At 45.2% G+C, this 26,971-nt stretch overlaps 1 protein-coding gene across 9 annotated transcripts in view; it reads right to left on the reverse strand.

The window, feature by feature from the left end:
* Positions 1–495: 495 nt before the first annotated feature.
* Positions 496–26,971, reverse strand: part of LOC128332034 (leucine-rich repeat-containing protein 37A-like) — a 38,375-nt gene continuing 11,899 nt past the window's right edge. For 4 of the 9 annotated variants that reach the window (XM_053266241.1, XM_053266242.1, XM_053266239.1 and 1 more), the window contains 11 exons: positions 26,794–26,912; positions 23,146–24,395; positions 20,032–20,139; positions 19,469–19,518; positions 18,314–18,350; positions 17,050–17,198; positions 10,470–10,550; positions 5,826–5,876; positions 2,472–2,819; positions 1,363–1,404; positions 496–717 (listed from right to left, as the gene is read on the reverse strand). In XM_053266241.1, coding sequence (XP_053122216.1) covers positions 615–717; positions 1,363–1,404; positions 2,472–2,819; positions 5,826–5,876; positions 10,470–10,550; positions 17,050–17,198; positions 18,314–18,350; positions 19,469–19,518; positions 20,032–20,139; positions 23,146–24,395; positions 26,794–26,912 — 2,338 coding nt within the window. In that variant the 3' untranslated portion in view covers positions 496–614. Of the gene's footprint in view, positions 718–1,362; positions 1,405–2,471; positions 2,820–5,825; positions 5,877–10,469; positions 10,551–17,049; positions 17,199–18,313; positions 18,351–19,468; positions 19,519–20,031; positions 20,140–23,145; positions 24,396–25,943; positions 26,414–26,793; positions 26,913–26,971 lie in introns of those variants that run through there. The other 5 variants (XM_053266247.1, XM_053266245.1, XM_053266248.1 and 2 more) reach the window with 5 other exon arrangements.

Genomic DNA, 26,971 nt, shown 5'->3' on the forward strand with positions numbered 1-26,971 from the left:
CCACAGCATTTAAAGGGGCACAGGTTGAGGAGACTGTTTCCTTGCTGGTAGTCTTTCTCATTACCTTGGCCACCTTTCAAGACTGGCAAGGGGGCTGGGCAATGAGAAACTGATGCTAGCAAGCAGCCTCCTCTCCTTAAGCCCATATACAAAAGCCTTTCAAAAGTTAGGTGGGCGTATCCACAATGGACCTTCAAAAGGCAGCAAATGGTGGTTGAGCAAGGCCTCTCCCCTCAGCACCCATCCTGAGGGTCCCCCGGTAGCCCATGTGCAGAGCACACAGGTATCCAATGGCGGATCTGCCCCTGCTGCTGCTAGAGTTATGATTGTAAAGTAATGGAGAGACAGGAGTATTCTTCGGCACACACCATGCACAGGTCTCCCCATTTCCGAACAGGAACCAGAATACTCTACAAAACCTCCGAAGCTTCCAAATGTTGTTCTGTATATAAGCAGAATTCTTGCTGCAGAGACCATGGAGAAGAAGAAGAGGTGTGTCTTTTGGAGTTATGTATTTAATAATAATAATAGTATTATGATTATAGTAATAATAACAACAGAACTTTGTACAGAGCTCTACAGATAATATAACATTATTTACAAACGAACAAAGGTCAATCTTCTTCCGTTGCGCTTCCTCCCCCTTCAGTTGCGCTTCCTCCACCTTCACTTCCTCCAGCTTTGCTTCCTCCAGCTTCGCTTCCTGCACCCGAACTTCTGAAAATATAAAGTAGATTAAATAATTAAATTAAAATGCACTCAGTAAATTTTATTTCCCCCCGTGAATCTGGGAAACATTTCTTTGTTGCCATTACTATGGCAAACTAGAAACTGTGGGCTGGTTTTCACAACTGACGGATAGGATCAGGATGCACCTTTCCATATAGACATACCTCTTTTCAACAGGGAGACTGTGGCTCTTACCTAGCCTACCAAGCCGTTCTAGGTCCTTTGAGCTTCTGGCTCTTTTGGTATTTCTTGCTTTTCCATAACCTTCCAACCTTGCTTTGTGGTTTGCCAGCACAGCCCAATTCTGGCTCTTACATTTCTTTTACAGGATTGCAGGTACACATACAAGGTGTCTTGCAGCATTCCCACTCTAAACCTGGTCTCCTACAGACTAAAATGGTTGCAAAACCTTAATTCCTCATAGTGGGCTGGTTTATACAATTCTAATTAGAGCAGGAGACTTGTCCTACCCAGGTTTGGGAGCTGTGTGTGCTCCCATGTCCCTTAATAACTAAACACATGTCAGAAAAATGTTTTGCAAAAGCAGATGTCTTCTTAAGATCACAATCTTGCAGCAGATCAACACTAGAGGGAAGAAGAAACAGCAAAGGTTTGGACTTTGCAGCTACTCACGCTTTCTTTGACTCTGTGCTAGCGCCACCTTCTGCCGTCGATCTGTTAAAGAGAGTGAAAAGCAAAACTTAAGAACAATTTGTGGCAATCAGGCTTGTTCTCTTCCCTTCCTGGATCTGGTCCTCAGGTCTGAAAAAACCAAAGGCTGTTCAGGTGCTAGAAATGCAACTCTGGATTCCACCCCATAAATTTTGTTTGATAATTCCATCACAGAGACCAGGTGAGTAGGGATAATGGAGTAGCACGGGGGGGCGGGACTGTACCTGGGCCGTGGGCCCCACCAGGGTGCCCCAGGGCATCATCCCCACCTACTGCTATCTGATGCTGCATCTATCTTCTTTCCCGTTGTGACATGGCCCATTCAATCAGTGAGTGCTTTCTGTGCCGGCCCAGTAGGGTTCTTCCTTCCTCTCCTTGGCAAGCAAGAGAGAGAAGCCCCCAGCTGGGTCAACACAGAAAGCGTTCTCCAGTTGGATGCACCATACATCTTGCTCAGCCCCAGAAACGCCTCCTGCATTGGTGTACTGACACAGGGTGGAAGGGGTATGGCCGGCAGGGGATGGCACAGCCGGAGACAAGCCTGGCATCAGAGGAGGAGGCAGTGGCAGTAGCAATATGTGTGGGGGGAGACTCGGTGCTGACAGAGGAGACATCGTCGGGTGGCAGGGGGACAGGCCTGGCAGCATTGGCAGGAAAAGGGCAGGCACCTACCTGTCCAGAGTTGCTGCCAGCCTTCCTACAGCCTGGACAGAGACTGGGAGTGGGTGAGGTACTCAAAACAACTTTCTCTGGCCAATCTTTAACAAGCAGAGATTCCATTTCTTCTTTGACTATGTCTTACTGGGAACTGATTCATTTGTTATTGTTTTATGCCTAAGTCTATTGCAATGCATGCAGAGCATCCTATATTAAGTCTGCTCAAAGGTGGAGTAGATAGTGGATGTAGGGTAGAGCAAACTGGCATAAGTAAAAGGTTGTGCAAATTAGCTACCTTTAAAAAAATGTTTCTGACAATCCTACTTTGTACTAGGCTGTCTTAAAGACCAGCTCTAAGATGACCAGAATAATGAGAGGAAGAAGCAGGCCCAGATTCCTCTACATGTACTTACCCTCGTTTTGAAGCTTCACTGGGGGGCTTTGTCAATGATGATTTTGGTGATGGTGTGTGCGGAGCTCCTTCCACAGATGCAGGTACAGACGGACGTGCGGAGTGAGGTGCGGAGTGAGGTGCAGAGGGAGGTGCGGACGGAGGTGCGGACTGATGTACAGACGGAGGTACGGACTGATATTCGGATGGAGGTACGGATTGATGGATGGATGGAGATACTGATGGGGGTACGTATGGATGTACGGATGGAGTTGCAGATGGAGGTACATACGGAGACATATACATGGGCATTGATGGAGGCACAGATGGAGGTGCGGACTGAGGTGCAAAGAGGGACGGATGTGCAGACCTAACAGAATGAAAGCAGACATTAAAGAGAATCTGCTGCATCTAGGCCAGCCTGAGCAAATTTGCTTACAGCACTACACAAACCAACCACATACACCTTTGCTCCAAACAGTATGTGCTCTGTCAGAGGCAGCGGTGCACCTATGTAATTTTGGAGCCTGGACACAAAGGTTACTGGAGCCCCTGCCCCACAAGTTAAGCATCATCCCCCTACACACACACAGTGACACAAACAATATTTTTAATACAGGGGTTCTTGAGGGCACAAACACCAACTGAGGTCACAAGAATGTCAGAATATGAAACAGATATACTTTATGCAGATATGCACTAGCAGAAATGTTAACACACAAGTTGAACATATTCCCATCCCACATATTTCTTTTCCCACTCCCTCCTCTGTCTCTAAAGCACATGGCACAGGTCACAGTTACACTTGAGTGCCTGGTGCAGTGAGGGCCAGGGGTGTGGAGGCCAGTGTTGCCTCTAGCAGGGATTTCCAGATATTGTTCACTACAACACCCAGCAATGGCCTTTGGCTGCAATGGCCTTTGGCTGGGGATTCTGGGAGCTGTAGTCAACAACATCTGGGAATCTCTGTTAGAAAGAACACTGGTGGAGGCCCTGGACTTCGGCCCCAAAGTTCAGGGGTAAGAGCGCACCACTGATCAGAGGCATCTAGGAGTATATTGACAGTAGCTTCAGGACAAACCAAAGAACATCCTTCATCATACAATGCATATTCTCATGGAATTCATTGCCACAAGATGTGGCGATGGCCACAGGCTTGGATGAGTTTGAAAGGAGAGGATACAGATTCATGGAGCAGAGGCCCACTGACAGCTCTATCAAGATAGCTCAAGTGAACTTCCACATACAGAGGCAGTATATCTCTGCATACTTGATATTAGGGACAAACACTGGGCAAACATTATTGGTTTCATGCTCTGTTTGTGGTCTAGCCAGTCATGGGTACAGCATGCTAGACTAGATGAATCTTTCACCTGCTCCAGTAGAACTTTTTAATGTTCTATCTGTATCTGGTAACCTCTCGCTTAGAGAATTACAATGTATTGTATGTAGGGTTGCTTTTTAAAATGGTCCAGAAACTACAGCTGGTACAAAATAGGGCTGCAAGATTATTAACTACGTCTAGACGTTTTCAGCACATTACGCCAGTGCTTCATCAGCTGCACTGGCTCCCAGTCCGTTTCCAGGCCCAATTCAAAGTGCTGGTTTTAACCTTTAAAGCTCTAAATGGCTTGGGGTCGGGTTGCCTGAGAGAGTGCCTTGCTCCCTATGTCCCAACCCGGACCTTAAGAGCTTCTTCAAAGGCCCTCTTCTGAATGCTCCTGCCAAACGAGGTGAGGCGGGTGGCTACTAGGGAGAGGGCCTTCTTGGTGGTTACACCCCATTTATGGAATAGCCTCCCGAGTGAGCTTCGCCTGGCTTCATCATTTTTTTTTTTAGATGCCAAGTAAAGACCTTTTTGTTTAGTCCAGCCTTTTAAATTATGATTTTCAAATTTGATTTTTTTAAACGGATTTTAAAAGAGTTGCGTTGTATTGTATTTTGCTTTGTATTGTATTTTGTATTTTCTCTCCCCCACCCCCTTTTTGGTCTGTTATGATTTAATGTGTTATCTATATAATTAATTCCTGTAGAGGGGATGCGTGGGGATGTGGCAAGCTCTGCCCCCGCTGCAGCCATGACCAATGGCGGGCCCAGAGGGGGTGTCACATGCAAGGGCGGGAGGAAGGAACGTATGTCAGGAGAGTGAGAGGATGACGGGCAGTGGGAGGAGGACAGGCGGTCTCCCTTATTTTTTGGTCAATTATGATTTAATGTGTCATGTGTTTCAATTTCATGTTTTAATTTCATGTTGTGGGCCACCCAGAGAACAATTTGTTATGGGGTAGCTAACAAAGTTGTTCATCATCATCATCATCATCATCATCATCATCATCATCATCATCTTAAATTTATTACTGGCTGATATCCAGAGTAGCAACCAGAATAGCTGCCAATTTTTGCTGCTCTTTCCTGTCCCCATAAGTGCTCTTTACCTTCCAAAAATCCCTCAAGGACATAGTTTTGGAAGGCAAAGGATACTAACAGAGGCAGGGAAGACAGTGAACATTGCTCCTCCCTCCTGCTGCATGCACACTCTGCTGCTTGGGAAGATTCTGGATGAGTTAGGAGCAGCCCAGGGGCGTAGCTATAATTGAGCGAAAGAGTTCAAAGAGCACGGGCCCCCAGCTCCTGAGAACCCTCCAGCTCCATCCCTCCCTATTTTCTTCATTATCTCCCTCAATCTGGAGGGCCGCCAGAAAGAGGGATGAACACGGGACCCCTATCCCCTAGCTACGCCCCTGGAGCAACCTCTTGCTGCTCTGGATGTCAGTCACTATTTTCAATTCAATTGGCTGCGGTGCCTTCCCACTGCGCTTTCTCCTCCCTTTTCAAGAGAGGCCTAAACTTAGTTACATAGCAACATAGGAAGCTGCCTCCCACTGAGTCAGACCATTGGTCCATCTAGTTCAGTATTTTCTACACTGACTGGCAGCAACTCGCAGGTTTCTGGTCGGAATCTCTCCCAGCCCTACCTGGAGATGCCAGGGAGGGAACCTGGGACCTTCTGCATGCAAGCAGATGCTCTATCACTGAGCTATGGCCCCCTCCCCTATACCAGGCAGCGCACACATGTAGTCACCCATCCAGATCCAAACCAGGCCAGACCCTGCTCGCTACCGCAAGACCAGCTCTCCTCCAAGTGACATGAATGCACATAGTATTCTACACTAGGTTTTTAGATCGGGAGCATCAAATTTTAGCTTGGGAGCAACACTTTACATACTTTGCAGAATATAATGAATATTTTGAGCCAGTTAAATGTCCTGTCGATGGATCTGCCAATAAGTATAGGTCACTACACTGAGTAGTCCCAAATGACTAGTTGAAAGGGAAGAAGTAACAGCCTATAATAAGGAACTCTGCAATTACTCACAGTGTCTTGGAACTGGGCTTTCTAGCAGGGGACGGTGCAGTCATTTGTGACCTGTCAAAGCAAGAGAAGCAGAAGTCAGAGAAATGAATGGGGTTCGAGGCTGCATTCTTCTCCTCCCTAGTCATTTGGTCACCACATTGCAATTACTTCTCAAAGACAGCAGCTTTTTCACAGTCACTCAGCTGTAGCGCTAGATATACAGTGTCAGCTCCAGTGCTGATGCTGCCCGAGGTGAGGTCCATGCGCTGCTGGCCACACCCTTGACACTGGCAGCAGCATCAGGGGACAAGGCCAGAGCTGCCTCTTTCATGCACCCATTCCTCGTCACTGCCATGCGGATGGATTTTGAACTGCAGATCAGCTGTGTGGGAGGAACCAGCTCCCTTTTCACCCTCCTCACTGCTGAACCTGCAGTTTAAAATCCCATCCCCAATGGGGAAGAGCGAAGGAGGTCATGGGGACAGGAAGGGAGGGTGGCAGGGAGCCAGGAGTGGCAGGCAGGGGAAGTGACATCTGGCCGGCGAAGGGCAGGTCACTCAAGCAATACCGTTATTCTGCAAGCAAAAGAGTTTGCTGTCATTATGCTTCAAAATGTATAACTGATTCCAAGTGTGTGGACAGGGCGCTTTCCAGATTGCACACTATCACAGTGTCACAATGGGTCCCTTAAGTGTGCTTCTGTACTGCCTGTGTTTTGACATCACAGCCCCTGTGTTGTAAGGAAGATGCCTTTCATATATCCGACACTGCCTTTTTGATTTAATTGCTGTGTCACAGCTCTATAATGTTGCATCTGCATTGCACACACACACACACACACACACAGAGAGAGAGAGAGAGAGAGAGAGAGAGAGAGAGAGAGAGAGCTGTATCTGCCCGTTGTAGGAGGCTTGCCCCCTTATAACGGCTCCCTAATGTGGTTTGAATTTGGGGCCACAAAACGTTGCAGTTTACACCGCTTTTTGCGGCGTAAGGCTCACAATCTGGAACCGCCCTGGTGACCAAATGATGGCCAAACTGCACATGACATGAGATCCATGGTTAGAAGACAGGTGCAACCTGGAAGCAGACCTTTTAAACTATCAGTCACAGGGGGCCCCAATCTGGGAAGGTGCTGTGCAGCGAGGGGCAAGGTCAAGACTTTCCTCCTGTGCTCTATCCACGTGAAAATTCTCCCCACCACACCAAAGTGGCCATTTGCCCCCAAAGTAGTGATTTCCAAAGGAACCATTGCGGCGCTTTCCTGCAGCAAAATGCTTCCCTTCAGGCAAATCGCATTCAAAACGTAAACAGCACGGGAGGAGTCTCACGAAAAGTAAAGTAAAGTAAAGTGTGCCATCAAGTCAATTTGGACTTCTGGCACTCACAGAATCCTGTGGTTTTCTTTTGGTAAAATACAGGACGGGTTTACCATTGCTTCCTCCCACACAGTATGAGATGATGGCCTTTTAGCATCTTCCTATATTGCTGCTGCCAGATATAGTACCAGCGGGGATTTGCACCAGCAACCTTCTGCTTGTTAGTCAAGTATTTCCCCGCTGAGCCACTTCAGGTGACTAATCATCCCCCAAAACAGCAACTTCTTTACGCCGGATATACAACATCATAGTACTAAATCACAGTGATTACATTGAAAGCGAGGCATCTGACATATGAACGGCACCCTGCTGTCAGCGTAGGGACTGCGGTGTCACAACACAGGAAGTGTGGAAGCACACCTCAGAGATACGTCCTGACCTTGTTGCAGGGTCTAATCTGGAAAGCGCCTTCCAGGTTAAGGCTGTCTACTTACTAATGCCAGGTTTAATGTCATGTGTAGCTTGGTGCTCAGTATTTACAGTTAGTTCCTGAATGGACAAGTTAAAAAATAACTGAAGAACCTGAACTGGAACTGAACTTACATTTTTCATAGTTCAGCTTTTTGATTCTTTGTATTATGCTGTGTGTACCTATTTCTCTGTTGTTCAGGGTTTCTTGTGTTATCGGTGAAACCAAAGGCTGAATGGAAGGAAGGCATGAATCTTCCCATGGATTGATGTTCCCCAAACCTCTAGTAGTGGAGGCATGCTTTCCCCCCTGATATAAAATGAGAGGCACACTTTCTTCCTAGGTCTGCAAAGGCTTACTTTTAGAATGTGGAAGCGTAATAGCCACCTGCCCTCAAGGGATCCCACCCCATGTGGTGTTTTCCATGGGTCACTGAGATGGGGGCAGGGGCAGATCTGCCGCTGGGCGACTGTGTGGAGCAAAAACACGTCACTCAGTGGGACCAGGGGTAGGGGAGCCACGCGCTACCTGCCTCTCTCTCTCCCTCTTGCCTCTCTCTCTTTCTCTCTCTCTCCGTCACCATCAGCAGCAAAAGGCTGGCGCATGGGCAAATGACATCACAGCTCAGTGACATGCGCCATCATTTGCCCACATGCTGGCTCTTTGCTGCCAGCAGCCACAGGGACAGAGGCAGGCAGGTGGTCAAGTGGGTGGGAAGCTGTGGAGGGAGGCAGGGAGGGAGAGAGGGTGGCAGCCAGGCGGGCAGGCAGAGGTTAGCTGCAGTGGCAGTGAGAGGCATCAAAAAATCTGGCCACGGGCCACTGCCTGTATCATGACGCTAGTGGCTAGGGGAGCCTGCTGACTGGAAGCTCAGAGTGGTGACTTGCGGAGATGCAACAAGCAGGCAGCCCCTCTCAGGCTGGGGAGTTCTTCTATGCCACTGCACTGGGAGTGACACAGCTCCAACATGACAGGATCGCCTGCCCTCAGTGGGGTCTCCCCTCCCCAGAGGCAGTGCCCGAGCAGTGAGTCATGTAGGAGTGCAACAGATTCTCTGCAGAGAAGCACTTGGGGCTTCAGGAGCTGTAATTATTCTCATGAGCTTATTCCTTGTGGCACATTATTCCTTCTACTTCAAGAGCCCCACCGCTCATTAAGATCATCTGTGGAGGTCGGCCCACAACTGACACCGGCGTGTCTGGTGGCAACTCAGAGTTCGGCCCCCTCTGTGGCCACCCCAAAACTTTGGAATGCACTCCCTGTCGAAACAAGAGCGTCAACATTTCTGGTAGCCTTTAGAAAAATGCTCAAAATGCACATGCTTATTAATGTTTTAATTTTTGTACTTTAACCCTTTTGCAAACTGCCTTGAGACATATGTTTGGGCAGTATAAAATATATCAAATAAATACGTCAAATAAACATTGGTTGGGAATTACTGCTGTGCATATTAAGGCACACTTGGTTTTTTGCATGGCTCGCAGACATTACTCTGGGAGTACTTCTGGATCCACACCTCTCCTTGGTTTCTCAGGTTGAGGCGGTGGCCAGTGGTGCTTTCCATCAGCTTTGGTTGATACTCCAGCTGTGCCCGTTTCTTGAGATCAATGACCTCAAAATAGTGGTACATTTGTTGGTAACCTCCAGACTTGACTTTTGTAATGCGCTCTATGGTGGACTGCCTTTGTACGTAGTCCAGAAACTTCAGTTAGTTCAGAATACGGCAGCCAGGTTAGTCTGTGGGTCATCTCGGAGAGACCACATTACTTCTTTGCTGATGGAGCTTCACTGGTTGCCAATTGCTTTCCAGGTAAAACACAAAGTGCTACAGTACTTATAACTTGTAAAACCCTAAACGGCTTAGGCCCTTGGTGTTTAAGAGAGCGTCTTCTTCACTATGAGCCACACTGCCCAATGAGGTCATCTGAGGAAGTCCGTCTCCAGTTGCTGCCAACTCATCTAGTGGCTACACAGTGATGGGCCTTCTCGGTTACTACCCTGAGATGGTGGAATGCGCTCCCTGTTGATATACGATCCTCCCCATCTCTGGCAATTTTTAAAAAACATCTGAAAACTCACCTTTTCACCCAAGTTTTCCCAGCTTTTAAAAACTGCCTGTTTTAATTTTATGGTTGATTTTAAATTGTTGAATTGTTTTAACTTTTTATATGTGTTTTAATTGTTTTATGTTAACCCCCCAGAGACAAAGGTTTGATACATACATACATACATAAAACCATTTATTCAGAAATAACTCCATTTTCTCCTTCTCCTTCCCCACCCTTTTCCTTTCTGACTCCACCCCACATAATCTCTACAGGATCCCCACTGGGACAAACTTCTAAACAACAAAACATAACAGATATTGAAGCTCTTCTCACAATCAGTGAGAAGAGCTTCCAGCAGGCCTGCGGGGAGAGCGGGTTAACTTACACCTCCCTGCAGATGATCAACAAGCCGTCCCTGGGCGGCCGTTTGGCTGCCCACACAATTACTGGCTCTGGTTGGGGTGCTGGAGATTGGCGGCCCCCAGAAGCCACAGGATGCCCCACGCGAGAGTGTGGGGCATCCTGGAGAAACCTTCGGGACCAGGAGCCTTGTTTGAGCCTGCTGGCCAAGGTCTCCTTGTGTGTTGCCATGGTGGAGTGCCTTGCCATGGTGGCATACGATCAGAAAACCCAGGTTAGCGGAGCACTCACTCCACTAACCTGGGTTAAGGGGAGGGCTACTTTGGCGGCCTAGCTGCCAGAGAATCACCGGGCTTGCCCGCAAGCCTGGTGGTTCTCACGATGATAGAAAACTGGGCTGGTCTCCTTTAGCCCCGTTTACCCCCATCGTGAGAATAGACTCATTGGACAGAATACAACTGTTACTTACATTTTTCTTGAGCTGGGCCTTCTTGAAGGCGGTTGTTCTACCGGTGATGGGCTTGGTGGACCTGGTGGAGCTCCGGGAACTCTGACAAACAGAGAAGAGCCAAAGTTATGTGGAGCTTGCAGAAGACTAATAGGGTCTCAAATGGTTTCCCAACTTGGTATCATTTATCCAAGACTGTTTGGCTGTTATGAACCTGACTATATTGGCAAAGCGACACTGCACAAATTTGCCCTGCAGTGGTTCATATCATGGCCAAGATTGTGTTAGTGGTCGAAAAGAGATAGCCTTAGCTATGAACCGCTTGTATCGAGAACAGAGTACTGGCTACACATTTAGAAAGATCAAATCCAAATTGTGTGCTAAGTAAGGCTAAATCCTGCAACAGGAATAAATTATGTACATGAATCAGTTTGGCATGTCTTTCCATGTTTGCGTAATTCCTTCTGCTTCTACTAGCCATAGGGAGGGCACAAAGATCTATGCCGAGTGCTGAAGTCCCACATTTGATTAAGGTTAACAGCTGAATGACAGGCAAACTGTTCAAATGGGGAAGCCATTAATTGTATCTTGAAGCTAAGAGAATACAAGTGCATCTCCTGAATGCCTGCTCAACAGGTTACACAGTTGCCAGGCACAAGAGCTATGCCAGGAAAAAGGTGACAACTCATTCTATGGCTTGTGTTGGTTTTGCTAGTTCCTGTATTGGCACAGGAACTTTCACACCAGGGACTTTCACACACATGACTTTTAGTTCGCATCTCCTCCAGAATGGAGGGTCCGAATTCACATATCAGCTGGATTTACCCCAAAATCGCGGTGGGCTATCAGGGACCAATTCAAACACGATTCTGGCTTTCCCTGAGTTAGGGCTGCGCATTCTGGCTTAGCCCAAATTATGTCTAGGGTAAAATAATCCTCTATTTGCAGCAACTTTTTCGGGGGGGGGGGGGGGTTCTGGTATGCCCTGACGCTTCTCCACAATGTGCAGAGGGACCATTGCCAATAAATCGGAATGCCAAGAGTCAACAGAGCTGGCTACTTGGCAACTTGTCTCACTGGTCTTCCACAAGGAAGGGGAATTTGATAGCTGTGTTCCTTATTGTCTGTCTGCTTTCCCGACTGTGGCTAGCTTTGCTGGAGAAGAATCCAAGCTGTTATTGAAATGGGCTAAATGGAGAGCCAGTGCCCTTTTGCAATGTGTAATAAGAGAAATATAGCAAAGGGATTGGCCACTGGAAGTACTGCTTGCTGTGTACTTCTTCTAGGCTGCCTTCCTTGGGCCAAAAACAAAACAGAAAACAAAACAAAATGCACAACCCTACTGCCTTCCTCCTCCCTACCCCGTAGCCTGCCTTTTCCCAGCAAGTTGGCTGGAAACAGAAGGCTGGAGGGGAGAGAAACTACCTGTGATCAATCATGCAGCTCTGGCAGTGTAAACCTAGGATGGAGTGTGGGCAAAATAGAGCCAGCCACACATGCTTTCGCTGGCGATGAGGAGGCAGAGTTGTGGTGCACGGAGTACAACTTTCGCGAGTAGTCTTTGGGCAGGGGGAGATCGCATTTGCTTCTGGCTGTGTTAAAGAAGTTTGGTGAACCTAGAAAATCTGTTCCAGGCTGGGCTCAAAGAACAGTGTTGGCAAATGGTGGTGGTGGTGGGGACCCTTATAAAGAAAGGATTGGTGCAAGGTTCGTTTGTGGGGGATGGTTAATACAGAGGGCGGCTTTTCACTGTGTGTTGGAAACTCAGAGCTTAATTTTCAAAAATTAGAGGTGCCGGGACTCAAGTCTGGGTTTTGGTTGTTGTTATTTTGCATTTTAAATTTTTATTGGCTTTTACAACAGCTTACAATTAAGTAAATATTGACTTCCCGCTTACCTATCTGCACAGTTCATGTTAACTATACATATAAACCATTGCTATAATAATTCAAAATATAGATACTCCACTTACTACTCAATTTTACCAAACCCAACCTGCTGTTATTACTATATTTCAAACCCTGCTGAAAAGTCCATATTAGAAAAATATTTATTTAAGTAAAGTAAAAATGGTTCCCAATCTTCTTTGAAAGATTCCAAATTTTCATCCCTTATAAGTGCTGTAAGCTTTGCCAAATCAGCATATTCCAACATTTTTATCAACCAGTCTCCTTTTGAGGGCATTTTAGTGTCTTTCGATTTCTGCGCATATACTATCCTGGCCGCCATGGTTGCATACATTAAAAAATGTTAAATTTCTTCTGGAAAACTCTCCTTGGGTTATTCCCAGCAGGAAGGATTCTGGCCTCTTAGGAAATGTCATTTAAAATTTTTTCTTCAACTCATTACATATCATATCCCAAACAGTCTTTGCCTCCCCGCATGACCACCACATATGGAAAAAAGTTCCTTCACATTGTCCACATTTACAACATTTGTTTGAAACATTTTTATACATTAATGCTAATTTTTTGGGTGTCACATACCACCTATACATCATCTTATAATAATTTTCTTTAAAAATATAATATGCAGTAAACTTTAAATCAGTTTTCCATAATTTTTCCCAAGCAGCCATATCTATATTATGACCCACATCTTGAGCCCGTTTTTTCATAGTCATTTTAAACACTTAATCTCTTGTCTCCTCCAAAAGCTACATCATCATCATCATCATCATCATCATCATCATCATCATAATTTGATTTCTATACCGCCCTTCCAGAAATGGCTCAGGGCGGTTTACACAGAGAAATAATAAATAAATAGATGGCTCCCTGTCCCCAAAGGGCTCACATTCTAAAAAAACACAAGATAGACACCAGCAACAGTCACTGGAGGTACTGTGCTGGGGGTGGATAGGGCCAGTTACTCTCCCCCTGCTAAATAAAGAAAATCACCACGGTAAAAGGTTCCTCTTTGCCCAGTTAGTTACTTATACATCTTAGAGACTCATCTTTCATCATTTTCACACAACTCCTTCTCAAATCTCAACATTTGATCCACAAATCCAACTTTAAGATCCTTTTTATAAATTTCATTTAGCTGATGATACTGAAACCAATTACTAACCAAATTTTGTACTTCATTTAAATTTTTTAATAAGTCTGAATTTTGGTTGTGACCGCAACAGCACTCTGCACATGCTCAAAGGGGCTTTTTCTTGATTCACATAGTTTGGAATGGTTCTAAGTGGGCCCTAGTACTAATTAAGCCCTCTCAAGATGTGAATTGACAAGATGTCAGCCCAGGCAAGCGTCTCTCCAACTTCTCATTCATTTTTGCAAGTCAAGAAATGAAACTTTGGGATAATTCATGTGTGTGGTGTGGAAGGAATCGCTGAAAAATAGAGCCCATTGATTTTGTTCACACAAATAAGTTATCCTAGAGGATCCTTCAGTTCTTATGCATGCTATAAAGATAAAAATGAGCCCCTGAAATTGGGAGTGGTTTCTATGAACATCCACACAGAAACATTCGCTGAGATAATACTTCAGGTTTAGCGTTCTGTTGTTTTGACTAGTCAATCTTGCAGAACACCAACTGACAAACCAACAATAACAACAACAACAACAAGTCTCTCGCCTTCTCCTCTGGGAAGTGATTAGTTGGGAAGAAAATCCAGGAGCAAGCTGTGGGAACACACAGAGGAAAAGATCTGCAGGGAATGAAGAGAGGAGCTGACCCTATGTGAACGGTAAATTTAATTCCCCAAATTAAACTGTTGCGAATCTGCTGCAAAGCAAATTCACTCTTCAGATACCCCGTGGCATGAAGCCATGTCTGGATAATTTCCAGGAATCTTCCATACATTTTACAGATTTTGCTTGAAGCCGAAAGTCACAGAAAATTGTCTTTTGGCATTTGCTTTTATGTTTAAAGAAAGAACAGCCGTTTAGGCACCAGGTCCTCATAAGGCCATAGGCTAGAAGTTCTGTGCAGCAATATAGATTTACAATTCCCATCCACATGACAAATGGGGGGAAATGCCTGCTGTGGAGAAGCAATTGGGAAGGAAGCACCACTTTCCGAATTTTAAATGTTACTTAAATTCAGGAGTGCAATCCCGCTTTATTGAACCAACCGGGCTTTTAAAATGTTTTTTCATAAGAGAGAATGGAGGAGGAGAATGACTCAGACCTCAGGTACTAGTGCTGGAGATGGAGCCTCTTTTTGAGAAAGGGCTGGAACCCCTTTGGCTGGAATCCCCTTCTTGCCTCACTACAGTGGATGCTGCTGCTTGGAGCTGCCTTCTCTTCTCCTACTAGCTTTGAGGGCTAGAATCTCCAAGAAGGCTCCTTCTGCCTTTCCATCAGCCCCAGAGAAGAGTGGGGAACTCAATACAAGTCAGACAGATGCCTCTGCTCTCTTCTGGGGCCTTCAGCTGAGCAAGAGATTTTGACTGTTACCATACGCACATTTAAACTGGAGGTTAGTTGCACTGAACTCCATGGGATTTACTTCTGAGTAGACATGCATAGGAGCAGGGTGCTTTCCAGATTACACTCTGTTCAGCAGTAAAATGCTTTGGCTTGTCAGGTTCGTTTTGAAAACGTAAAGAGCTTGTGCAACCCTCCTAGAATGGGAAAATACAACTATATATTTGTGACACACATGCAACGTTGTAGGACTAAAATGGAAGGATGAAATCCGAAAGAAGGCATTGGCAGGGGCGTACCAAGGTAGGAGTGGGCCCAGGGATGAGATTTTAAAATGGGCCCCTCGCTGCCTTCCTCTCCTTCTCCTGGACCCATGACTCTGCTGCAGAAGAACATTAAAGAGACAACACAAACTGTCATCTGAATCCACTCCAAGATATATGGACCCAATGATGGGGAGTTGTTCTCAAACCCAACAAAACAATTTGCAAAATATGGGGAAGGCAACTTGTTGAAATTCGATGCTGCGTTTTTAGTATATTGGCTTTTCACAGTAGAGGTTTTCCATGGTAAAATAACAAGCCTTAAAGAGCACTGCAAATTAATTTAACATTTTTATTTATTATGTATTTATTCAACTTTTATACTGCCCTTCCAAATTGGCTCCGGGAGGTTTACAATTAAAACATCCATACAATCCTGCAAACCAGTGCTTGGATGTGGTTCTTTCGGAGTTTTTCCAGTCTGTGGGTTGTCACCAAGTGACTCAGTTTGAAAGCCTTGACCCTTATTTCAAAACACAACCACACCACCTGAGATTTTGTGCTGACATACGTTTATAATAAAACTGCAATCCTGTGTACACTGACTGGGAAGTCAAGCATCTTTACACACACACACACACACACACACACACACACACACACACACACACTCCTTTCCCTTTTAGGCCCATTTTTTGCCTGTTCAGGCCTTCCTAAAATGGCGTGGCAGCCAAAATGGCAGCCAATGTGCATGTGCAAATGGCCTCTGCGAGGCCTGGCATGGCCCATGGCCTCACAAAGGCCATTTGCACATGCAAGGTGGCCATTTTTGTTTTGGCAGCTATTTTTTTTAATATATATTTTTAATGGCCACCATATATGAGCAAACGGCCCCTGTGGGCCATGCCAGGCATGCTTGGCGGCTGACGTTTTGGCCACCGTGCCGTTTTAGGAAGGCATGAAGGGGCCAAAAAACAGGCCTACAGGGCTCGAGGGGGGCATTTGACCTCTGCGCACCCATCCCCACCAACACCTCGATGATCACTTTTAAGGTTAAAAAAAAAATTTAAACTTGAAAATGTTCATGAACCACCACCGAAGCATCGGGGTGGTTTGGTTCTAGGCAGAACCGAACTGGGGGGGGGGGGGGTGTTGTCCAGGGGTTGAACCATCGAACCCCTAAACCCAAACCGCAAACCTCCAATCCTGTTTGCACATCCCTAATGTGAACGGCACCTTGCTGACAGCGGAAGGACAACGATGTCGAAATACAGGCAGTACGTAAGCACACTTAATGGACAGTAGTGACACTGTTGTAGCGTATCGTCTGGAAAGCGCACAGGCTATGAAAGTGGATCTTAAGCTCAGTCCATTCCTATGCATGTCTACTCAGAATGAAGTAAGTCCCATTCCATTTGATGGCATTTACTCCTACATATATGTAGGCATAGGGTTAATGTAGATTGCCGCTGTTTATAATCAGCACAAGTTCGGGAGTCAGGAAAAGCTCATTTGCAGGCTCGTTCTGGGAAATGGTGGGAGAGAGTGATCGATGGGAGAGAGTGATCGCAATCTGCTCTAGCAACTCCACTGTTTTGTCCTCCATTTCCCAACTTTATTGCACATTAGAGAAAGGTTTTATTTAAAAAACTAAAGAACAAAACAATACCAAACTGCCCAAGGAGTCCCCTGTTGCGACTTCCCACATCAGCACCTCAAAGCTGGCAAGCCTCTATTGAAAAATAATTGTGGAAGAGACATTGCAGGACATATAGTGGCCACCAGGACCAGGAAATGGCAGAGCATCATAATCAACCACATTGTCATAAAGCCACTCCTCATGCGCCAAGTGAGTGAATGAAAGATAGTGATTCTGAAGGGAAGGGCTAGTGTGGGAGCAATCAAAGATGAGATGTTATGCAACCCATGCAGCTCTGAGAATATTCCCTTCATTTATACCTTGCCCAGCTGAATATATCTTCATCTTCAGAGGATTCTTCATCGTGCATTTTGTCCACCATGCTCTTTTTCCGTACTTCATCCAGAGGCTGGTACATATCCTTGAGCCAAAGAGGCTTATCGAGCACTGAAGAACCTGCACTGGAAGACTGAGCAGAAGAAGGGGATGTGTCAGTGGGTCACAACAAACCAACTTCAGGCTTTGGGGTTGATATCATGCCATTATTTAGAGGTTTTCTAGATGATAGTAAAATATGCTACAAACCGAGCTTGCAAATGAATATAAGCTGAGAGTTTACAGAGAATCCAGAGCCTCCTGCAGATTGTTGCTTTTTTCTTCTGGGATCTGATGGGGAGGTCACATGGGAAGAAGGCTGCTGGTGCAATTTTCACTGCGCCCCCTGCTGGCCACCTCTTGCTTCTCGTTATTAATCCACCCCTTCTCAAATTTATTTTCTGGTGAATGTGAGCTAATCACAAAAAGCAAGGAGTGGCCAACAGCGGGGTGCAGCAAAAATTGCACCAAGGGCCTTCTTCCCATGTGACCTCCCTATCAGATCCCAGGAGAAAAAGCAGCACCAATCTTGGGGAGGGTCTGGATTCTCTGTAAACTCTTGGCTTGTATTTATTCGCAAATTCTATATGTAGCATCTTTTACTGACGTCTAGAAAACATCCTAGCTATATGATAGTAACGCCCACCATTTCTTGACATTAGAATGCCAAAGAGAAAAACCCAGAATGGGGCCATACAGATGAAGAAACATGGCTATGTGGGAAGGAGGATGAGTCTTAATCACTGGGACAAGAAGCAGGTTTAGTTCTCATCATAAAATAGTTTAGAAATGCACATAAAATTCACTTTCACAGAAAAGTCAATGGAAGATAGCCTCCTACAGAGAAAGGTAAAGTGAGGAATACTGCTGTGGTGAAGACAAAAATCTCTGTTTCTAAAATTTCTGTTTGGCTACTTGAAAATCATATGAGGGACAGTGAAGGGAAATTAACATGGTGTAGAGTTGTTGGTTTTTTATATCAATAACTTGCAAAATCAGATCAAATAACGCAAAATTAGATCTCAATCTATTTAGGGCATCAGGAACATTTCTACGGTATTTATTTATTTTTTTAGAGAAACCCTCCCACAAATTTTAGGCAAATGTGGGAACATTTGCATGGGATACTTTTTCAGATAAATTTCAACAAACGTTTCCAGAAAATCCATATTCCTGTTGATGACTGGAGAACATAAGCTATCTCCTTACCTGTTCTGCTCCTTTCTTCTTTCTGCCCAGAAACGTCCTTTGAAGGAGAATAAAAAGAAGAAATTAACACTAGGGGTGTGCACGGAACCGCGGAGCTGCGGTCCGGCACTGGGGTGGGGGGTTCCACTAAGGGCGGGGGGGGCTTTACTTACCCCTCCTGCCCTTTCCACTTTTTGCGCTGTAAATATCCCAAAAAATCCGGGCGGCAGGAGAAGGCTTCACTTTCGCAGACGGCAGGGAAGGGCCAGGCAGGAGTATGTCTCGCTGTCGCCCGCGCGCTTATAGAGAGCGCAGCCGGTCCGGGCGAGATTTAAGGGGGCGAAAGGGGGCTTCAGCAGCAGCAACAGGGGGCTTCAAAGGGGCGGCAGGGAAGTACCCTGCCGCCCGATTGTTTACACACGGAGGAGCGGCGCCGCCGGACCCATCGTAGTGGATAGAAGTGAGCGGCGAGGAATCCTGCCGCCGGGATTTTTTGGGATATTTACAGCGCAAAAAGTGGAAAGGGTGGGAGGGGTAAGTAAAGCCCCCCCCCGCCCGTAGTGGAACCCCCCACCCTATCCCTCCCGAACCAAAACCACCCCATGTCCGGACCGGTTCGGAGGCCAGTAGAATGGTCTCCGAACCGGTCCGTGCACACTCCTAAATAACACCCAGGCCTGATCATTTGCCTTGGAATGCTCGGAGATGGAGGAGGGAGAGAATGGAACAAACAGAAACGTTATCGCAAAGAAATGGGTGATACGTGATTTTTAGTTTTATTCACAGTTGGTGTATCAATTTTTCCCACACATGAAAAAGGTTGTGCAAATTGCACAGATGGGATAGATTTGTACACTGAAATGTCAAAAATGGAAAAGGCATAATGACAATAGGAGGAGAGGTTTTGGAATATGAAGGCTGGGGAGTGTGTGGTTAGATGAATAGGCCAGAGGCTTATGCAGCATACAGAAGCTCTGCCCATTAAACACTGGAGGATTTGGCAGATGCTATTCGCATACTTTCAACTTTTCATCTACTGCCTTATGGGCTAAATAATTGTTTTGTTTTTTAACATGGAAGTGGACACCCAAATCTTGCATTTGAGACCAGGTCCTGTGTCTAGAATCCCAAGACTGCAGAATCACAGAAGACCAGGCATTCCTGAACAAGGCTTACCGTTTTTCTTGAGGGGTGCCATGCTTAGCTGCAGAACGCTGAGAGCAGATCTGTTTGTCAAGAAAAAGAGAGGAAAGATCATGAGCAACCAACCACCACGTAAAGATTTCCTGCATCTGGCCAGAGCCAATGATTTGGGTGGACAACCAAGACATGGGTTTGTAAGCATTCCTATAATTATAGTCCTCCAAAAAAAGAGAGGTGTTGGAGCTCATTGTTGCTTGGATTTCCCAACTCTAATCCCTGTTGTGAGGACATGCCTGTGGTTATTCAGGGGCGAGGGAAAGACACTGAACGTGCTCAGAGGCCCTACTGTCTTTGCACGCTTCAGATCTGAGCTCTGGGATTAGAAACAGCAGCTGAGTCCACCAGAGGATGAGGTAGGATGAACTCTGGCTCAATTTAAAGCTCTCTACAAAGCATGAGTATTTGGCACATCCAATGTGATAGTAGTTCTTCCTCAGCTGGAGGAGACTGTGTCTTTGGGGGACATTCGCTTCCCATCCCAAGCCCTTGGATACGGCAGTTAATAACTCCAACTTAAAAATGCATTTTTAGCTTACCTCAGTCAGCCCAATTACTGAAATGATAATTATTATCACTGCAGTCACTGAAATAGCAAACAACAGCTTTTTGCCATAGCCATATTCTGGGATTCCCTGGCTTCCAATCTGCAAGGTGGGACAAAGAGAAGGAAAATGGAAAATAGGCTTTTTTGTGTTTCTACTTTTTCTCTCCTCAGAATAAAAAAAAGACCACTTGTATTGCTCTCTGTTGAGCTTGCTCTCATATGGGCATATGCAATTGTCTTATACCAAGTCAAACATTGGTCCATTCAGCCCAGTACTGTCTACTCCATTTTACAGCTGCTCTCAGCCCTGAAGCCTTAACTAAGATGCTAGAGATTAAACCTGAGCTCTCCTGAATGCAAGACATGGGGAATTGCCAAACAGAACCACTCTACTTAAAAATTGAAGTTCACACAATTTCTCCACGGGGTGATCTGCCGAGTTTGTTGGCCATCGTGCAATTTCACAGCATTACCTGCTGACCATCTGCTACCAATCTATGACGGAAATCAAGTCTTTTGAGACCATCACAGATTGGCAGCAAATGGCCAGCAGGTGGTGCTGTGAAATTGTGTGATGGTTAGTGACATCATCTGAAGGCATCATGCAGAAGTGGTAAGAACCTCCATTTTCAAACACAATATTTCTTCATCTGGAAACACCCATGATCTGCCTCTCAGCCACATGCTTCCTCTCAGATACAGCCACAGGGTGTTTGCAGGCCCTAGAGAATGAACTTTTTGGCCTCTGTTTTCCTTATTAAATGTCATAACGAATAATTACGAATCTTCTTTGCTCCAGCACCACAGTTTGTAACCTGCACCTGAGCTCCTCTGTTTCTGCTAATTTCTTGTTGCTGTTGTTTAATTTTAATTTGTTCCTCTTCATCATCCATTAGTCTCTATGTTGCTATGTTAGAAAAACAGGTATACATGAAAAAGGCTTAAGATTTGCATTCCTTCTTAGAATACCTCTCAAACCAAAGTTCAAAAGCAAATACTGAACATTTACAAAATCCTACAATCCAGGATAAAGATAGATGTTAGATTTTTTTTTTCTGATTCCAGAGAGCTGAAAGTGGTATGATTGAGCCATTGTCATTCATGCTGTGCAAAGTCATTTTTATGGCACAGTGTCTTCTTTGGTCAAATAGGTTTTGCAGGTGTTTATAGTTCAAGGTGCAAAAATCGCCCCCATTCAAGGGAGGTATTTGTGAGTGTGAGAAAGGGAGAGCGCATGAGCGAGAGAGAGCATGAGAGCACACAGGCCATGTGGATTCTTTCATTCCACCTTGAGTTCTCTTCAAAACCATATTATCAGCTTTCTAGTATGTGCAAAAACCTCATTCCACTCTACTTTGTCCCTTTCAACCCAGATCAACCTGACTCTGCCTCTCCTTGCCTTTGATTTCTTGCTTCTTTACATGCTGTGGCCCTTGGCTGCAGGCCATATCCACAGATGCTGATCCCTTGAGCCAATTTGCACCTACCCAGTCACAGCTGAGTGGCCCACTAACCACTTTCAGCCATTTTCCAGGAAGGAGTCAAACCAAAACTCAACCTAAACTGAAAAACGGGTTCAGAATTGTGTTCAGTGTACCAAAACTGCACCCAAATCTAAACTCTTGGTTGCCTTGAACTGGAGCCAAACCCCTTATCACAAAAAGTGGCAACTAGTTTATTTATTTATTTAACATAATTCTATACTGCCCCAAACTTGTGACTCTGGGTGGTTACAATTAAAATCATTTAGAAATTAAATCAATTAAACAATTAAAATCATTTAAACATTAAAATCATTTAAACATTAAAATCATTAACATTAAAATCATTTAAAATTCCACATTAAAAATATTAAAACTATAAATCTAACTAAAAACCTGGGCGAATAAATATGTCTTCACAGTGACTTTTTAAAAGTTGCCAGAGATGGGGCGGCTCTTATTTCAACAAAAGGCTTTTGGTTAAAAAAAAAGTGGCTAAATAATGCGGTTCAAAACAACCTATTTAATTGTACATTTTATATTTTATTTTCCTGTTCTTTTAATCCTGTTCCATGTATTTTGTTTGTAAAAACCATTAACAGAAATGAAAAATTCTGTTAAAATTTTAAATATACATTAAAAAGATTATATATATATATATATGAAAATATATTTTAAAAATATATCATTCACACAACCACTGGGGCAGAGGATGGGGAGGGTGGCGGGAGCGGCAGGATCACAACTACCTTTCCCTGCACAACCTCCATTCCCTCCCAGGCTCACCATTCATCTGCCTGTCCACATGACCGCCACCGCAATGAGCAGTGCAGCAATCTGGAGGCTGGGAAAGCAAAACCTGGCCTCCAGGAATTCCACAGTGCACCACACGAGCAGCACTGTGCATTGAGAAACTCTAGAGGCTGGCTTGTTCCTTCCCTTGGTGTCTATCATTAAAATGGTTGCCAGCAGCCTGAAAGGAACTGTCAGCAGCCCAGCTGCCCACATGACCAGATGGTGAGGGAGGAGGGTGCATGGACACCCTCCTACCTCACCTGGACTACCCAGTCGAGGACTGCTGGGATTGGGACCGATCCTGGTGCTTCTCATGAGCAGCTCTACCCAGGTTGGGCTGCACTGGCCCAGCTAGAGCTGGTCGTAAGAATGACCTCATTGTTTCTCAAGTGATATCATGGTACTTATTTTACAGATACAAGTGAGAGTTTGATATTCTTATTCTGCATGAGAGTTTGACATTATTCTGCATGAAATATATTCTGCAAAAAGGGTTTGGTATTTTCTGCATGAAATAAATTTAAATTGATTCAAAACCAATTCAAATTGACCGAATCAGTTACCAAACCACTTTTTAAAGGCAGTGTCAAAATCAGAACTGCGTTTATTTAAATTTTAAAATAAAGCATGAACAACAAACCCAAATGTTTAATAGGCTGACTCTATGCTTTCAAGAAGCCAGTGTCAGGTGAACTCCCATTGCCTCCCATTGTTCACACCCAGTGAGCAGCTTTGGAGCCACATCCAGGTCAGCTGATTATTGCCCAAGCTCCCGACAACCCATTAGTAGTCTTGACAACCCCTCAGGCTTGACAAGGTTTGCCTCTTACCTCAGATTTCCCCAGTTTTCTTGGACTTCCTGTGGCCAAGTTGGAGACATTCTTCATAGACAAGAAGTATGACTTCCACAAGGCGGAGTTATCCATGAGGTTTTCTCTCTCACTGAATAGTTTCATGAGGAGACCTGTTCTGGAGATGAGCTTAGCACAGGCCAGCTGGACCCTGGACACTGTGCAGTCCATTTTGAGGATACGGAGTGTGTGGGATATGAGGTTCCTCACTGGTGTGTTTGGGATAAGGGGTGATAGCCGCTTGTTCAACTCAGCTTCAAAAAGGTCCCCTTGAAGCAAGTAGTCATCATCAGTGGGCAAGATGTTCAGCTTGTGGCAAGCAGTGGTCTTCAGTTCATGATGCTCCCAGTTTGTCTCATGGGACAATGTTATATCAGGGGAGATTTCGTTTAAGGAGACCTCTGTGTCATCTCCTGGGATTTGGGGTGCCTCTGCGTTATCTCCTGGGATTTGGGGCACAGCACCTTCCTGAGTTCCATGCATGAGCTGGTTGAGCAGCACCTCCTTTGCCATTAATGGTGCATTATCTGATGTCTGCTCTGAGTTTCCTTCACTAGGTTCATTTTGGGAAGAGCAGGACGTACCTTCCAGCAGCAAACTCTGACTAGTAGGACTAGTGGTGCTAGTGGTAGTAGTTGTGGTAGTAGTGGGGGTGGTAGTGGGGGTGGTAGTGGTGGTGGTAGTGGTACTGGGAGCCGCTGTTTCTTCCTCATGCAGAGAGTGGTCTTGATGGCTTGACTCATTGAAATGTTTCAGAATGATAAGTACTCGGCCAGTCAAGTCAGCAGCGTCATTATCCACCATGATGGAAGCTGTCAAAAAGGGGAAGCTAGTTGTGAACTGCATAAGAGACCACTTCCAAGCAGACCGGCGTGCTATTTGGCGAGGTTCCCCTTGCCTGCCCCTTTTATCTTCCATAACTTGTTCTGTAAGTGCCATCTGGAGCAAATTGGCCAGCATGTACAGCTTTTTCAGTTCAGACGTGTCATTCCACTTGATTTGCAGGACCTCTTCAGGTTTCAGCTTACCTAATTCCTGGACCGATTTCAAAAGGTGTGGGTTGAGTTCACCTAAATTGGTGTTTCTCTGCCTCACGGTGACCTTCATTGTTATGTTGCTGTGTAAAAGTTTCTCAGGCACAATGTTCAGTGTACTGCTGGCATTCAGCTTCCTGATTTCCAACGCCTTCATGACTTCTTTTTGCATCCTGTTCAAAGCCTCATCTTTCTCTGCTCAGAAAAAAGAAGAAAGGAACATTATCATTCAAAGTCCAGAGGCACTTGATGCTCAGATTAGCACGTTGCAAGAAGAGAAGTTGTAAATGGACGAATGTATTAGTGCATATCATCCTGTCAATTACATGCAGAGCAAGGATGCAACAGTTAGCAAGAAAACAAACTAACAGGATTTCCCAACAAATTGCATCGGTGCAGCAGGGAATTGCAATTTGTGATCTCTGTGTGCTTGCTTCTGCACCCCGCTAAGTGACTCCCAAATTCCAAAAAAGGTGCCTTCTTTGAGAATGTCCAGGTTGCAGTCTTAGTGTGCACATAGGGTACTTTCCAGACACAATCAACTGTGTGATGCTGAAAGCTTCTGCATAAGTTCAGAGTGGGTTCTTACTGATAGTACAAATGTTCCCAATAGCTTCTAAACTGCTTTCTATGAAGATCTTATTCTCTGACTACACACTGATCAAAGACCTTGCACTATTTTCTCAGCAGCACCTGCCAGCCAATGCTTGCAGTCACCACATAGTAAAAGAATGGAATGCAAGTGCTGGCCAACAGGTGGCGCTGAGAAAATAGCATACGGTCTGTGAGCAGTGTGTGGCCTGAGAATAAGAAGCAGCTACTAAGAAGCAGCATGGAAACCTATGGGAGTATGTGTAGTGTCAGTAAGAATCCACTTAAACGTGTACCATTTATTGCTGCTGGAAGCAGCATAAATCTCAGCTTTATTTGTTTTAAAGGAAGTTTCTAGCTGTTTGAAAATCTATAAGTGTGACTGGCAAAATCACAACAAAGAGCCTTGTAGCTCCATTAACACAATGTCCAGAGAGAGAGAGAGAGAGAGAGAGAGAGAGAGAGAGAGAGAGAGAGCGCCACCTGCCATCTCTTCCCCAATTGCTCATTCTGTCTCTCAACAGCATAATGGGGAAGACGCTTTTCTCTCCGGGAAAAGAGAGAACAGGAGTGTGGTCAAAGGAACCAGAGAGACCAGGGGACCCAGGGCTGTAGTTTCATGGATCCTGGTCCAACAAAAGCAATACGCATGTGACTGCTGAATCAAGCAGCATGGCCAATGTGGACGGAGGTACAACATGCTTGGGGATACTGAGCAGGAAAGAAACATGTGCCTTGACAGCAGACCAGACAGCAGCGATATAGGAAGATGCTGAAAGGCATCATTTCATCCTGCAGGAGAGATGGCCCTGGTAAACCCCTCCTGTATTCTACCAAAGAAAACCACACGGCTCTGAGGTCTCCAGGAGTCAACACTGACTTGACGGAGCAACTTTACGTTTACTTTACAGCTGCTGGTTAGGATGAAGCTCTCCTGCCCAGATATCGCTTAGCAGATTATCACTCCTCACCCCACACCTTGTTTTTTAATGACACATGATCAGTAAGTGGGAGCGTGGAAGGTTACAGAATATAGGTAGGTTGCTTCTCTGACCCAAGGAGTGATCATGTGAGCTGCCCTAATATCTGTTCACCCTTCAGTTCTTCAGTAAGTATTAACAAGTTTGTTTGCTTGTTTTAATAAGAACTTACTCTTGCTCTCTGGAGTAAGATTACTGGTTTGGCAATCGAAGATGAAAAATAATTAGAGTCCCAGGCAGCTGACACCCCCCAGAAAAGGATAGTAAGGGCCTCTAGAAAGCATTGCCCTTACACTTTCAGAGGTCACTCTGCACAAAACACAAGGAGGAAAGATACATATTTTTTACCAAGGGAAGAACTCCCGAAATCAAAGCAGACCTGTAAAGGTCCAAAAATTATTTTATCTCCAAAAGGAGACATTCGCAGATCTGCTTTAATTTTTATGCAGTTATGGTCATTGCCATGTGAGGTGTTCTTTATTAGTACATTCTGCCAATGAGCTCATTTTGCAACATTTCTTTTTCTGCTTAGAGGGAAAATTGTGAAATGCTCTTTAACCAGGGGTGTAGCAAGGTTGGAGTGGGCCCAGAGACAAGATTTTAAAATGCCCCCCCTCACTGAAGCTCAGCTCATGAAGTAAAGAAATCTTAAATGAGGCTAAATAGTGGTAACAAAAAGCATAGTAAAATGTATATATGTCCCACAAAACAACACCATCCTCAATTATTTTTAAAAAGGTTTTGTAAATTGTGGACAATACAAGTCATGTAATGGTATTAGAGAAAGACATGCTGTTCTGGTAGCTCCAGATATTAACACTCACATCAGTTTCGGAGGATGAATACAACTGAAGGAAGCCCGGGTGGGTGCGCGGCTGGGGGAGTCAGTCATGTGACTTGCCTCTGGGCCCCCACCCAAGGCAATGGTCCCCAGACAACTGTCTCCCTTTGCCCTTCTATAGTTATTCCCCTGTCTTTAACATTCAAACAATACAGAATTTCATAAACTACTGCTGGCCTACCGCAGAGAGATTCGTTCGTGGTACATGTGTCGGTGCAGTCCAACTTAATCGTATCAGACAAAACTTCAGTGCCATCCTTCATACCGCAAAGACAGCAGCACATCTTGTTAGGCAAGATGCTGTGGAGGAAAAAGACAGAACTCCTCACAACTTCTTGGCATTTCTTGCAGAAGAGGAC

Source organism: Hemicordylus capensis, chromosome 6 (assembly GCF_027244095.1).
Source record: "Hemicordylus capensis ecotype Gifberg chromosome 6, rHemCap1.1.pri, whole genome shotgun sequence".
NCBI classification, from domain to species: domain Eukaryota; kingdom Metazoa; phylum Chordata; class Lepidosauria; order Squamata; family Cordylidae; genus Hemicordylus; species Hemicordylus capensis.